Source organism: Dermochelys coriacea, chromosome 5, assembly GCF_009764565.3.
Source record: "Dermochelys coriacea isolate rDerCor1 chromosome 5, rDerCor1.pri.v4, whole genome shotgun sequence".
NCBI classification, from domain to species: domain Eukaryota; kingdom Metazoa; phylum Chordata; order Testudines; family Dermochelyidae; genus Dermochelys; species Dermochelys coriacea.
Window position 1 is genome coordinate 63,141,388 of NC_050072.1, and position 14,416 is coordinate 63,155,803.

Here is a 14,416-nt window from a genome sequence, read left to right on the forward strand (position 1 = left end):
AGTCCCATTGACTTGAATATGTATGTGCCTTGATTATGCTGCCAAACACAGAATCAAGTTACAAATGATGCCAATTACAGACTCTACAAAATCCTACCTCTATTGAATGCCAAGGGTTTTAACTGTAGCTGAATATCTGCAGTTATGCTGTGAAGAGAGGCTGGTTGTGAAGAGACTGGGTCTTTGGACTCTTTATCCTTGTAGGCTGTGAAGTTGTTCATGGTAGCTCTCTTTGTGGCAATGCAGATAAAGGTTTATAGGTGTGTCCATTAGTAAGCTGCTGCTGCTACGGTTTGGGAGGAAGAGAGCTGATGGTTGCACAGTGAGCTAACAATGGTGATCTTAGAGGAGATTGACTGACTGGTTTGCTGTCTCCAGTGCGAGAAGAAACGAGCGAGTCTGAGCCTCAAAATGGAGAGGGTCAGATGAGTAGGCTACCATGCCAAGTAAATAGGACAGCAGGGAGAGGGAAAGCTTAACTTATCTATTCCTGGCTCTGCGTTCCAGTTCTGAATTATGGTGAATTTGGCATAATCCTTTATTGTTCTAACTTCTCACGTGGGCATAAACTCCTATTTCTCTTCTAGGATGAAGAATTCCTGAAACTACGATTCAAGACTATGATGAAAGACTCCTTAAGCGCCTCACGTCCAATCTCCTCTGCTGTCCAGTCTTCAGAGCAGATTGAAGAAATGTTTGATGCGCTTTCCTATATCAAGGTAACCTCAGAAGAGGCCAACAAAATCACTCTCTCATGTGTTTTGTACATATCTCTTTTCCAAAATATTCTTCTTTTGGGAAATAACACATTAAGTCAGGAACTTTTTCTTTAATTATCCTTGTGGGTAAATGCAAGTTAGGCTGCTCATAAGATGCCAGTTTCTTTACTTGGCCTCCATTATTCTTATCTCAAGAGAAAACTGTACATTTCATGAGGGATTTTCTGTGTTTTAATACTGATTAAATTATTCTCCTATGAGTAGGCATTTAATCCCATTCAGTATACTAACATGTGTGCCCAGCGTCATGTTACACCAATGTAGCTGGTTCTGTGCCTCTCCTTTCCCACCACAACCTCCATAACTTTACCCATCAACCCCCACCGCATCCCCCAGCCCTCCAGGGACTTAGGTGGGGCAGTGGGTGCATGGAATCCTCTTGTACTCTGGTGATCTCTAGACCCTGGAATTACTCCTTACGGGCAATCGTAGCTGGATGAAAATTAGGGCAGATCTGAGACAACTGTAAATTGTGACTGGACCTAGGATCAGGATTGGGCCCAGCACTAGTAGGATGTAAAAGTGGCATATAATCACCCTTTCCCCCTCATATTTCAATTGTGTGTTGAGCAGAACTCAGCTGCACCCAAGAATCTGTCTATTTTTCCATAGGAAAAGATTTCATTTGCATCTCTATTGTGTGTGTCCCTTACTTTCCTCCTCCATAGTTCCTGTAGACACTTCCAGTTTACTACAACACAAAAATAAACCCAAATATTGACATCATCACGTCTTAAACACATATTTAAATTTGCTAAACCTATTTTTGTTTTCAGCTCTGTGTTGTATTCCATACTAACTTAAAAGCAAGACAGATTATTTTCCTTGTTAACATTTGACTTTGACCTTTTCATCATCTTTGTGCTTTTTGGGGGGATAGGGGTGTGAGGGTAGGGGGAAACTAGTACCTAATGAAAGACTTTTTTGTTTTTCTTTTTAAATAGATACAGAGTTTAAAATCCAATACTTCTCATCCCAACACCCTGGGGACATCTGAGATGCCAATTGGAGCATTACAATGGAAGCAGCTTGCCAAAAAGAAGCCTCTGCATTTCCATTGGTGCTCCACTCTCTCTCCAGTGGAAGCACAAGAGCATGTCACTTTCAAGCTGCCTTGCCTGTGAGGCTCTGATTGGCATCTGTCTCTAGGATGTGTGGTGACAGGAGCTTTGCACTGCCAAATAGCATCTGAATGTTGTCTTGAGCCTCCAGATGATTATTGTACCCCTTCTTAATAAAGAGATTACTTTTAAGGGGCTACTGGGAAATCAATAGCAAGACTAAGAATTGCAGGTGATCCAGTCTTGCATGCAGAATCCAATCTTTCACTCGGAATATCTTCATAGACACGAATGTGGTTTTAAGAGTTTTTTACTTCACGTTTAAATCCTACGCTTTAATAGCCTGATGTAAAACCTATTGGAGTTCATGGAAAGACTCCCAATGACTTCAGTGAATCTGGATCAGGCCCTAAAGATTGAATATTTCATTGAATAATTTTGATTTAGTCTTGCTCTGTAAGTGTCGTTTTCTTCAAGTAGATACAGATGTGTATTCTAAGTAGGTGAGTGCATGCCAGAGATCTAGCAGTACCCATAGAGGGATGGCGTTTGCACCTCATGACTGTAGCTCCTCCCCTGGCTATATAAAGCTGCGTCACCCCAACCTCCTTCAGTTGCTTCTTACCACCCATCAGCTGGAGTTGGAGCTCTGGGCAGCGGTGGTTGTTCATGACTTTTGGCTTTCTTCTCTCCCCCCTCCCCGTCCCCAGCCTAGTTGTTGTACATAGTTGATAATTAGTAATGTGTTTTTGTTTAGTGGTAGGGCTCCCTGGTGATGCCATCGCTGGGGTTCAAGCATTGCCCTTTGTGTGGAGGGGCGATTCCCCAATAGCGACCCCCACACGTGATGCTCGCTTTTTCTGGGCAAAGCTCATCTAAATGAGTGCTGCTACTCTTCTTAAAAGAACAGCAGATGGACTCGGGTGACATAGGTGCTGCTTCAACCAAAAGGTCCCATCTGAGCAGGCCATAAGGGCTCACCCAGTACCGAGGGCTTCCTCAGGCCGCAGATGGCCCTCTGGCTCAGAGAGAATGTCTGCCATCTGTTCTGGGACTGGGTTGTCTCTGAAGAGGCACAGGAGTCGTTCTCCATCATCAACACCAATTAAGAGGTCCCATAAAGCTGATTGGGGACAATCCAGATCCTGAGGTAACTTTTCCACCTCTCCTAAGAGGAGCACAGACTGGCTAAGTGCTGGCTCCGGCATGCCCGACGGTGCAGGTGCTTCTGACTCTCCTTGATACAGGACGGGAGGGTGGACATACCATACTGTCAACTCTGGTTCCGGCCTCTGGGCATCTGTTGAGTTTGGTACTGACAGTTCAAGGAGGTCCACTGAAAACTCTTGGCTTGTGGGTCCCATCCTCGCCACTCGTCCAGGACTTCGCAAATCTGGTGCCCGCATTGGGTCTACAGTTGGAGTGTATGGTCAAAGTCTCAGCCTGGCACCTGGAGACTCCCCTGCCTGGGGCTGCTGGGGACACTGTGCTGGAGGCAGTACAGGGCCCTTCCTTGGTACCAGCGCAGTTGACCCCACAGGTTGTCCCATGTAGGCTATCCCCACCCTGGACATCAAGTGCGCGAGCATTCCATTACCAGTGCCCACACCGGGACCGACTACCAGTGGCAGCAAACCTTGTGCAGCCAGCGGTGCAGTCTACATCGGGGGCACTGATCCCAACCTCCAGCTGGATTATGGATGAATCTGATAGTCTCTTGGCTCCATCCAAAACTGGTGCCCCCATGTTGCTGTGGTCCTGGGACTCTGATGCCTCGGAGTATGGCTCTTCCTTTTCCTGTTTGACTTTGCCAAAGGGACTATGGAGGCCACCGGGGGGACCCCTATGGATACCAGTGTTGGCATGTACCTCAAGGCCAGAATATAGGTCACTGGCCAGGTGCCTACTGGCTACCAAAACTCTACCCATACCAGTGGCCATATTGTCCCCAGAGGGAAGCTCCTCTGTCCTGGAGGTCTTGTTGAGTAGGGAGCCTCTATACTACTCCCACTCTAAGGAGTACAAGGAGACCAGAATCAGAAATTGAGCCTTGGTCTCTTACAGGAAGTTGGGAGTACAAACTTCTAGGCCACCAGGTTATTTTAACACTTCCTAAAAACAAGAAAATGCTAGTAGAACAAACTATTTGTTGGAGACACATTACACTAATTCATGAAAAAATGAGCAAATAAAGTCAAATCTAAAGCACAAATGCAAGCATGCAAAGAAGTGAAGATTGCCAGTGTTTAAAAAGCTTTTTAATAAATGACACACCTGCAGTTCAGATAGCTAAAGCCTTTAAATTCCCTGAGGATGTCTTCCTTAAATTCTAAAATATTCATGCAAAACTTGTTAAGAGCAGCACTTGTGATGTCACACAAATGTTAAATAGCTGGAGTGGCCCGGAGGTCTTTTTCTTTCTTCTTTCTCCAGTGTATGTTTTGTTTTTGTTTTTTTTATACCAACAGTGTGACGTACGTAAACTGTTCAAGCTGTAATCTTTAATCTGTAAACTTTAGCTGTAATCTGTCTATCCTTGGGCCATTTATGGACTGGGTTGCTGTGATGTAGAAATGTTTCCATGGAGGAACCCTCAGTTGAAAACTAGGAATGTCTACACTGGCAGAGTTACTGCACCGACAATTACAGCGCTGCTCAGAAAGCACTGAAGGGAAACCTCTGTTGTGTATTCACGCTGTTAGCTGCCTGCGCAATAGTGTGGCACTGGCAGTGGTCTTTGGAGTGGTGCACTCTGGGCAGCTGTCCTACAGAGCCTCTCTTCCTCTTCAGCTAATAGGAGTTGTGGGAAGGCGGAGGTGGTCGTGGGGCATCCTGGGTCCTGTCCCAATGCCCCGTGATGCATTGCTTCGCATCCCAGCAATCCCTGTGCTTCAGTCCGCACTTGGCGCCATCTTTCAACGGTTTGTGTCCTGCATGCTCTGCCTCTTCGGGCTGCAGGAATGGATTCCGCACTGTTGATCGATGTGCTGCTTGCTCTGACTAACACGTCACAAGTGGCAGTGGAATTATTCCTTAAATTAAAAGGCAAGAGAAGTTTGACATTGATCTCGCCACAGATAGTAGCTATGACACGGGATTGCTTGTGGCATTCACGGAGATGCTGACCATAGTGGAACGTTGCTTTTGGGCTCTGAAACAAGCACTGCGTGGTGAGATCACATCGTCATGCACGTCTGGGATGACGAGCAGTGGCTGCAGAACTTTCGGCTGAGGAAAGCCATATTCATGGGACTGTGTGATGAGCTCGTCCCAACCTTGCGACACAAGGACACGAGAATGAGAGCTGCCCCGCCGTTGGAGAGGCGCGTGGCGATTGCACTGTGGAAGCTGGCTACTCCGGACTGCTACCTATTAGTCGCCAACCAGTTCGGAGTGGGAAAGTTGACTGCTGGACTTGTGTTGATGGAAGTGGGCTGGACCAGAAATCGCATCCTGCTCTGAAAGACTGACTCTGGGCAACGTGCGTGACATTGTGGATGGCTTTGCACAAATGAGCTTCCTGAGCTGCGGAGGGCGATAGATGGCACATATATTCAAAGTCTGACACCAGGCCACCGAGTACATTAATTGGAAGGGGTATTTCTCTGTGGTTCTTCAGGTGCTTCTGGATCACTGTGGGTGTTTCATGGACATTAATGCAGGCTGGTCTGGAAAGGTGCATGATGCACACATCTTTCAGAACACTGGCCTGTTCAGGAAGCTGCAAGCAGGGACTTTCTTCCCAGACCAGAAGATCACCGTAGGGGAAGTCAAAATGCCATTTGTGATCCTGGGAGACCTTGCCTACCCCTTAATGCCGTGGCTTATGAAGCCATACCTGGAGCATCTTGACAGCAGCAAGGAGCGTTCAACAGGCTGAACAAGTGCAGAATGACTGTTGAGTGTGCTTTTGGCTGTTTAAAAGCCCCTGGCACTGCCTATATAGGAGGCTGGACCTGGCCAATGACCCTATTCCTATGTTTCAGAGTAGCAGCCGTGTTAGTCTGTATTCGCAAAAAGAAAAGGAGTACTTGTGGCACCTTAGAGACTAACAAATTTATTAGAGCATAAGCTTTCGTGATGAAGTGAGCTGTAGCTCACGAAAGCTTATGCTCTAATAAATTTGTTAGTCTCTAAGGTGCCACAAGTACTCCTTTCCTATTCCTATGCTTATAGTTGTGTGCTGTACCCTCCATAATGTTTGTGAAGGGAAGGGTGAGAGCTTTGTTCAGGGCTGGACTGCCGAGGCTTAGCACCTGGAGGCTGAATTTGAACAGCCAGAGACCAGGGCTATTGGAGGGGTGCAGCATGCGGCCATAAGAATCCGGGATGCTCTGAGGTAGCAATCTGAACCTGAAAGCCACTAATATTTGTTGCTATGTTCAGGAGTGCAGTGCTTGTAATGCTAGGAGGTGATTGTGATTGGTGCAGATGATGCACTAAGAAGGTTTAAGAAAGTTGCCTGTTGCTTTGCAGGGCTTTGTTTGCTTTCAATTAATGGAATAAAGACTGATTTCAAACCAAAAAAAATATTTTATTAAAAAACAACCGGAGGAGAGAGACAAACAAAGAGAACACATCAGCACTGAGGGGGATAGGGGAAGGGAGGATCCCAGGAGGAGGTGAGGTCCCGGGACTGTTAAAGATTTGTGTGTGTCCAGGTATCATTGTGACAGGTTGGATCACAGAAACCCCCTTGGGACTGCCAACTGATGTGCCAAGACTACTACTGCCTCTGCTTTCCCTGACAGCCAGATCCCTGCCTGGCTGTGCCAGACATGCTTGCCAGCCACAAACACAGACCCAGGTCTGAACCACATCCCCTAAACTGCAAGCTTAATTGAAAGCAGCTTAAGAAATGTTCCTGCCTTTAACATGCCCAACTCCCAATGGGGTCCAAACTCCAAATAAATCCGTTTTACCCTGTATAAAGCTTATACAGGGTAAACTCGTAAATTGTTCGCTCTCTATAACATTGATAGAGAGAGATGCACAGCTGTTTGCCCCCCAGGTATTAATACATACTCTGGGTTAATTAATAAGTAAAAAGTGATTTTATTAAATACACAAAGTAGGATTTTAAGTGGTTCCAAGTAGTAACCGACAGAACAAAATGAATTACCAAATAAAATAAAATCCCGCAAGTCTGTGCCTAATACAGTAAGAAAATTGAATACAGATAAAACCTCACCCTCGGAGGAATTCCAGTAAGCTTCCTTTTACAGACTAGTCTCCTTGTAGACTTGGGTCCAGCAATCACTCACCCCCCTCTAGTTACTGTTCTTTGGTACAGTTTCTTTCAGGTATCCTTGGGGGTGGAGAGGCTGAAGCCAGCTTGAGCCAGCTGAAGACAAAATGGAGGGGTCTCCCAGGGGTTTAAATAGACTTTCGCTTGTGGGTGGATACCCCTCCCTCCCCCTGTGTAGAATTCCAGCTACAAGATGGAGTTTTGGAGTCACATGGGCAAGTCGCATGTCCATGCATGACTCGGAACTTACAGGTAGCAGCCATGTTTCACATGCTACCTTGAACATCCTCATAGAGACTACTTATGTGGATAGGAGCCTTCCAAGATCCATTGTCCATTAAGTGCTTCTTGATTGGGTACTTAATTTGCACATTTCTTTCTCAAGACGCTGACCAAATGCTTTACTAAGGCTACTTAAAAATCAAGCAAGTACACAGCCAATGTTCATAACTTTGAATACAAAAATGACACATGCATACAAATAGGATGAATAGATTCAGTAGATCATAACCTTTACAGAGATATGTTACATGGCATATGTAGCATAAAACGTATTCCAATTATGTCATATATACATCTTAAGCATATTTCTATAGAGCCTTATGGGGTGCAACGTCACAATCATATCCAACATTCTCCTTTGGAGTACAGTGCAGTGGGTTCTGTACTTCAGCAGGGCTAAGCTGCAGAGAGATGGGTGTTGAGTGCAGTGGATACTGGGAGTCCGCAATGCTGAACTGTGATGGGAGAATAGTGGAATGCAGCAGGTACAAACTGGAGCCAGGAGATTGATAAGAGTGTGTTGGTGGTGTCTAGGGAGGCGCATGGCAAAGAGTTTTTTTGCGACAGCAGCTGCAGGTGGGGGTGGAGCTGCTCGGTTTGCAGTGCTAGTAGTGCTTGGAGCATGTCCGCATGGCACTCCATAATGTTTAAAAGCTGCTCCATGGCTTCATTCTGGTGCGCCACATTCTCCTTTCGGTCCCACTTCTCACTGTCCTGTCACTCCTTCAGTTCCTGTTTTTCAGCCATGGAGTGCATCATAACCTCGCGCAGAAAGTCCTCCTTAGTTCTTTGTGGCTGCTTTCTAATTCTGCGCAGCTGTTCAGCTGGTGATAACGAAGAGGGAGGCTGGGCTCCCAGGGTCATCTCTGTGAAGCCAAAATGCATCGTTTTACAGAAGCAGTTTTGTTTGCAACACAAAGACCACTGATTCAGTGATTTAAAACACAGCCACTATTCACATAGGTTTCAGAGTAGCAGCCGTGTTTCTATTCACATAGCTATCACTAACTTGTGGCTCATGCATGCTTCCTTGGGGTCAGCCAGACTCCCAAAATGATGAGTAACTGCAGGGGTAGGGGAAATCAGTGTTCCAGGATCATACTGTACACTGGGCATGTGGCTCTTGGTGAGAGCCAGCACTGTGGGGGGGGCCTTATAATTATTACTGTCCCCACATTTTCCACAGGCTGTGTTCATTATGGAAGATATCTCGCTGCTGAGGGTGAGCAGGGAGTCAAGGGAGAATCATCTCCAAGACTGCAGCTTCTGTCCTGGCCCTTATGCGGCTCACCTGTGTGCAGCAATGTGGCAGAGTGGTGCGGGAAAGTTACCGTTAATGGGGTAAAAAACAAAGCAGCTCTGCCAAAGAACATGCAGCAGTGGATTTCCTAGTATCTCCATTAGAGTTTTGTGGAGATCTGAGGGAGATTCCCGTGAAGTGAGGGAGTCAATCAACCCCCTGTTAAACCGCTCAGACTAGGCATGTGGTAGTATGCACGTCATACAGAAACAAGCCTGCTTTCTGCAACCCTCCTGCTCCCAACAATTTGCTTCAGTGATTCCCAAAATCAAAGCCACTTACCGGGGCCACCGCCTCCTGTTTGCACTTTGCCAAGCTCCAACAGCTGTGACTGGCTAGCCTGCTCCAGGGTAGAGAAGAGCTCCTGGCTTCATGCATCTCTGACCTCTGAGTTATTCTCTGCCTCTGGGTCCCCCTCCACATCCTCATCCAAGATTTCCACTCTCGACTGGCATGCAAGCCACCAGAGTATCCACATTGGCCTTTGCAGTGGAGGTGGGGTCACCACCAAGTATTGCGTTCAGCTTTTTGTAGAACCAGCAGCTCGTGGGCGCAGCACCGGAGCGGTGGTTTGCCTCCAGCGCCTTGTGGTAGGCATTCTGCAGCTCCTTTGCTTTGCCCCTGCGCTGCAGTGTGTCCTGGTCATGGTCCCTTTCTGTCATGCATCGTGAAATCTCTCCATAGGTATCATAATTCCTATGGCTGGAGCGCAGCTGGGACTGGACAGCCTCCTCTCCCCAGCTGCTCAGCAATGCTCCAAGCGGGGGATCGCCTGGTGTGTGGAGCAAGTTCGGCCACCTAGAAAGATGTGTTGAGACCACTGCACACATCACCGAGCAAACAGGAAGGGGACTTTTAAAGGAATTTAAGGGGTGAGGCTCACTGGTCACCTGAGGGCAGGGCAGTTGAGTTCAAACCGATGACCAGAGAGGTGAGAACAGGCATAGTGGGACACCTCCCAGAGGCCAGTTGCAGCACTGTTATTGATCAGGGTGTCTGTACTGACACCGCAGTGCTGTAGTCCCGGCACAGAAAGCTCTACGTCTCTCGTTGGGGTGGTTTTTTCACAGCTGTAATCACGCAGTTTCTGCGCCCTAAGTGGCTTGGCAGTGCGTACACCTCGGGAGTCACAACGCAGAAAGCTGCTTTACTGTGCAGAAACTTGTCAGTCTAGACACGGCACAAATGTTAAATAGCTGGAGTTCCCCAAAGGTCTTTCAGTTTTCTTTCTTTCTCCAATGTATGTTTTGGTACCAATAGTGTGACGTACATAAACTGTTCAGGGTCAGTGTCACTTTAGCTGCAATCTGTCTACCCTTGGGCCATTTATTGACTGGGTTGCTGTGATGTAGGAATGTTTCCATGGAGGATCCTTGTGTTCAACTAAGTAAAACCACAGTTCTGTCTGCAGACATGAATTGCTCCATGACTTCACTGATGGAAACAGATCTAAAAATAATACTTAGCACTGTGCAGACTTAGCAGTTTGAAAGGCTTATTTTACAAAATATTTTCATGTGCTTTTTAAGCTTTTAAACAAGCAGCATCCATATATATATATACACTTGTTGGCATTTCTCTTCCCTGTTTTCACTTGCTGACGTATCTTGCTTTCTTTTATGATTGCTGTTTGGCTCTATATCATTCTTGTGTAGTTGCTTACATATTAGTATTTAACACCAGCTCTCTCAAGGATGGTGAGGTACAGCACCTAACAGTAGTATTAATGAAATCTGACAACCGTCGACGATGCATCCACCAGAACGCCATTTCTTTCACATGGTACTAATTGGGAAGTCTTTCAAACTAAGTTAATGTCAGTGAAACTTCATTGTTTGTTTGTTTTTTGTCTTTTTTTTAAATCTATAAACATTTTCCCAAGCATTTTAGATTGTCAAAATAATTGCATTCAGACTAAACTCCCTGTGCCAGAATCTCAGTTATTCTTTCCTAAATTATCTCCTAAAGCCAGTAGTACTGACAGTCTTGTAATCTGTGCATGCTTCTCCTGAATCGGGTTCTTAAATGCTTTTTCTCTTACTGACTTTTTTTTTTTTTTTTAAGGGAGCTTCCCTTTTGTTCATGCTGAAAAAGTATATCAAACATGATAGTTTTCAAGCTGGGATTGAGAATTATTTGTATAATCACAGCTACGGATCCACCCGGAGCGATGATTTATGGGACAGCATGAATGAGGTAACTGTCTTGGATATTCTTAGTTTTGGTTTTTACATGATGTGCTATAGTGAGATGTTAAAAGGAAAAACATTTTCTATTTCCTTACATTAGTATTACTAAATAAGACCATATATTGCAGGCATATATTGAAAATTTCTTGTTCGTCAGTCATTCTGCTCGTGATCACTCATTCCAAAATTCTGTGCAGAGATGCACAAACATAAATGAGCAATACTTGTGCCTAGAAGAGAGCCACCAAACCTGCTAGCCCTCCTCTCCCCTGTGTTTTAAAAAGAGTGGAAAAGTGGAATGGGGAAGGTATTCAGAACCATAACTTTCATGTTGCTAGTGTTATGCTATAGGCCCTGAGCCTTTAGACACTTAAGCATTATGCATAACTTCACTCACATGGGTAGTGTCACTGATGTCAGTGGGGACTAGACAGATGAATAAAATTACTCATGTGCTTAAACATCTGTAGAATTTGGGCCCTAGTACAGAAGAAAAGCTTGAATCTCTGTTCCACCAGTGATACTTACTGGGTTGGACTTTTTAAAATACTCACCGTTGACCTAACTCTCCCATTTATTTCAGTGGGAGCAGTTAGGCCAAAGCTGAGTACTTCTGAAAATCCCAACCATAAAATCTGGTTTCCTTTTGATCATAAACATCATTGTGTTTAGAACAAAATGGAAAATCCATTTCTTTATTTTAACTTCATACAATAGCCTCAAGAACTGGGGTAAAGGAGAAGAGGATGCTCTTTTAAAGCATTTAAAAGAAAAACTGAAAACAAACTTTTCAGTCACCTTCCGTGGGAGGGAAGAAATTCTTTCCCTTGTTGGAGTCCTTCCTGTTCTTATTGGATTTAAGAGATGCTCTAATGACAGAAGCCAGATAAGAACATGGATCAGTGTTAGCATGCTGAACATTTCAGACATTAATTTTTAAGAGCATTGCTTACACTTCAGTGATTTCCGGGAGCTGGGGGGGCTTCAATGGCACAAAATTTACATTGGCTAGTATGGTGCCTAGACACTGTAAACCTGCAAGATACTGTACTGACGTGCAAGAATACTTGATCTCTGCCCTCTATGGCTTGCAGTCTAAGCAGACAACACAGAAACAAAGGAGATGTGATGTGAGAGAAGCAAGAAGATTTGATGGTGGTAACAGGCATTGTTAGTTCCATGATGATTTCTTTTTTTAATGAAACAAGCACTTTGCTGGTGGACTAGAATTAGTAGATCTCTTGGCAAAAGTGTATTTTGAGGAGAAGAAAATGAAGGATGGACAAACTGGGCCAGAGACGGTTTACAAGTGTAGGAAGGACACACATGAGCATAAGGGGGAGTTTTGTCAACTGGGGTGGAGGTGGGACTAAGAGAAGGTGAATGAGATAAGGTAGCTGGGAAATGCCCTTTTGGAGTCCACCCAAATAAATCAAAAAGTAAATAACTTAAGAATGAATGATAAGCTTTCTCTAGAAATTTTAACAGAAGCTCTTTACAGAAAACTATTTCCCTTGGATTGATGATTTTATTGAGTTTTTAACCCCTATTCAATTATATAGGACTCTTCCATAAGTGTAGGCATAGACCAATAACTTGAATTTCAGATGGACAGTGAGGGCAGCTGAAGAAGAGAGAGCTGGACAGAACAGCAAATAATATAGGTAATTTAAACAGTGATAAACTTCCTTTTTCTTTAGAGCCTGGTCCTGCAAGTTGTTCCAGGTAGGCTGACCCCTATGCATACTCACAGCCCCCCACATATTGAATCCCATTGCACACGAGTGCAGGGATCCATCTGTGTGAGACAGCTTGTAGGACTGAGGCATTAGTTACCTACTAGTAAGGTGGAGGTGCTAACACGTAACCACCACTGTGTATAATACTTTGCAATGTAGGGATGAAGAGTATTGCACTAGTACAAAGAATCATTAGTTTTTATTTTTATTGTAATAGTAGCATATTGGAAGAATTGGAGGGTGTGACACAAACAGTAAATAAATAAAGGTTAGTTAATATTGAATGCTTTTTCTTTTTTAATTTAAAAGGTTGTTTAACCACAGATGGAAGCAGAATTGGTTGGGCATTTCAGACTTTCTTAATTCAGATCTTAGTATTCATTATTGAAAAATAAAACCTGCCTTCTAACCTGCAACTTCTCTATAATTCCAAAATAGCGATGAAAGTAGAGGAAGGGGAAAAAAACCCAACAACCCAGAACACCTGCCCTTAAAATTAATCCACAAGTTACTTGCTCTGTTTTCCTGCCTCCACATCCTATTTTAGCCTGCTTGGCATTCCCATGTTTCCCTTTCTTATTTGGCTGTCACTTGGATCTCTTGCATTCAAGAGGATAAAACACTTGTTCATCTCAGTTACTGCTGACAAAATTGGCAAGCCAATACAGAATAATTCTGCACAGGGGCTTAACCTGCTACTTACATTAGCACTAATTTCAAGATGGCTCTTGTGTGGTGAGCTGAGGATAGAATTTGACAAAGAGAAATGAAGAATACCCATTGTCTTCCTGTTGAAAGTAAATGTCTTCATGTTTTACAGATCACAAACGGAACACTCGATGTAAAAAACCTGATGAAAACTTGGATTCTGCAGAAAGGATTTCCCTTAGTAACTGTTAAAAGAAAAGGAAAGAGTCTCTATCTCCAGCAGGAGAGATTCTTGCGCAGTGTGGAATCAGAAAATTGGACGACAGATGCAAGGTTATTCTCCCCCAGCCCTCAGAAAAATCTACCTTTACTTTCATGCAATTTTAACTGTCTTCAGAGTGCATATTCCTTGCACTGTGACACATTCAGAGCTACAGTAGCTTTCTCTATAGAGCAGGTAGTAATAAATGAAGTGAGACACAGCAGTACGCACAGAAGTATCTTCTTATTTGCCTTGAAAAATAAGATAGTCCATGTCTGCTTCCAGCTCAGCAATTGAAATAGACCTTACGTTGCACAATAGGACAACAGGCAGGATTATGTTTGGATTAATTTTCCTTTTTAAAATAAAAAAAATTAGGTAGTTGCAGTTTTTAATCTTCAAGCTCAAGTAGTTGGGGCACATAAAGGATGGGTATATGGGGATGTGATAGAAGGTAGATGAGAGGAGTTTGCAAATGTAACAAATAAAGTAGCATTTTGCAGAAGAATGCTGGTGGTGTCTAAAGGACCAGGAAACTTTCTTCTGGAACCTGTACATTTTCCTACTAGGTCAAATCTGCAGGCTGAGTGCTGATAGAGGAAAGTATAGAATGTGGATAAGGAAGCTCTCCCCCTTACAAAGGTTAAGACTGACCATAAATTAGCATTTGTGTGTGTCAGTTAATTGCTAAAGATTCCTTGTTTAAGAATAGTATCCATAGTAGTGGAGGAATACATGGCAATAAACATCTTTTTTATGGGTGATTAGATACTGGTGCAAATATGAAGCAACTGATAACTGCAAAAATCAATTTGTCAAATGTACTCGGTAACCAGGCACCTTATCCTTGTTATATAACAAGACAAGGACATTTTCAAACTGCAGACCCTATGAGATTGTGGTTTTCT

General features: G+C 44.2%; 1 protein-coding gene across 2 annotated transcripts in view; it reads left to right on the forward strand.

Annotated features, from left to right (window-relative positions):
- The window catches only part of LOC119855860 (leucyl and cystinyl aminopeptidase), a 111,152-nt gene that overhangs the window by 78,799 nt on the left and 17,937 nt on the right, over positions 1-14,416 (forward strand). For both annotated transcript variants that reach the window (XM_043515336.1, XM_038402703.2), the window contains 3 exons: positions 588-719; positions 10,735-10,866; positions 13,419-13,579. In XM_043515336.1, the coding sequence (XP_043371271.1) occupies positions 588-719; positions 10,735-10,866; positions 13,419-13,579 (425 nt within the window). The remainder of the gene's footprint in view (positions 1-587; positions 720-10,734; positions 10,867-13,418; positions 13,580-14,416) is intronic.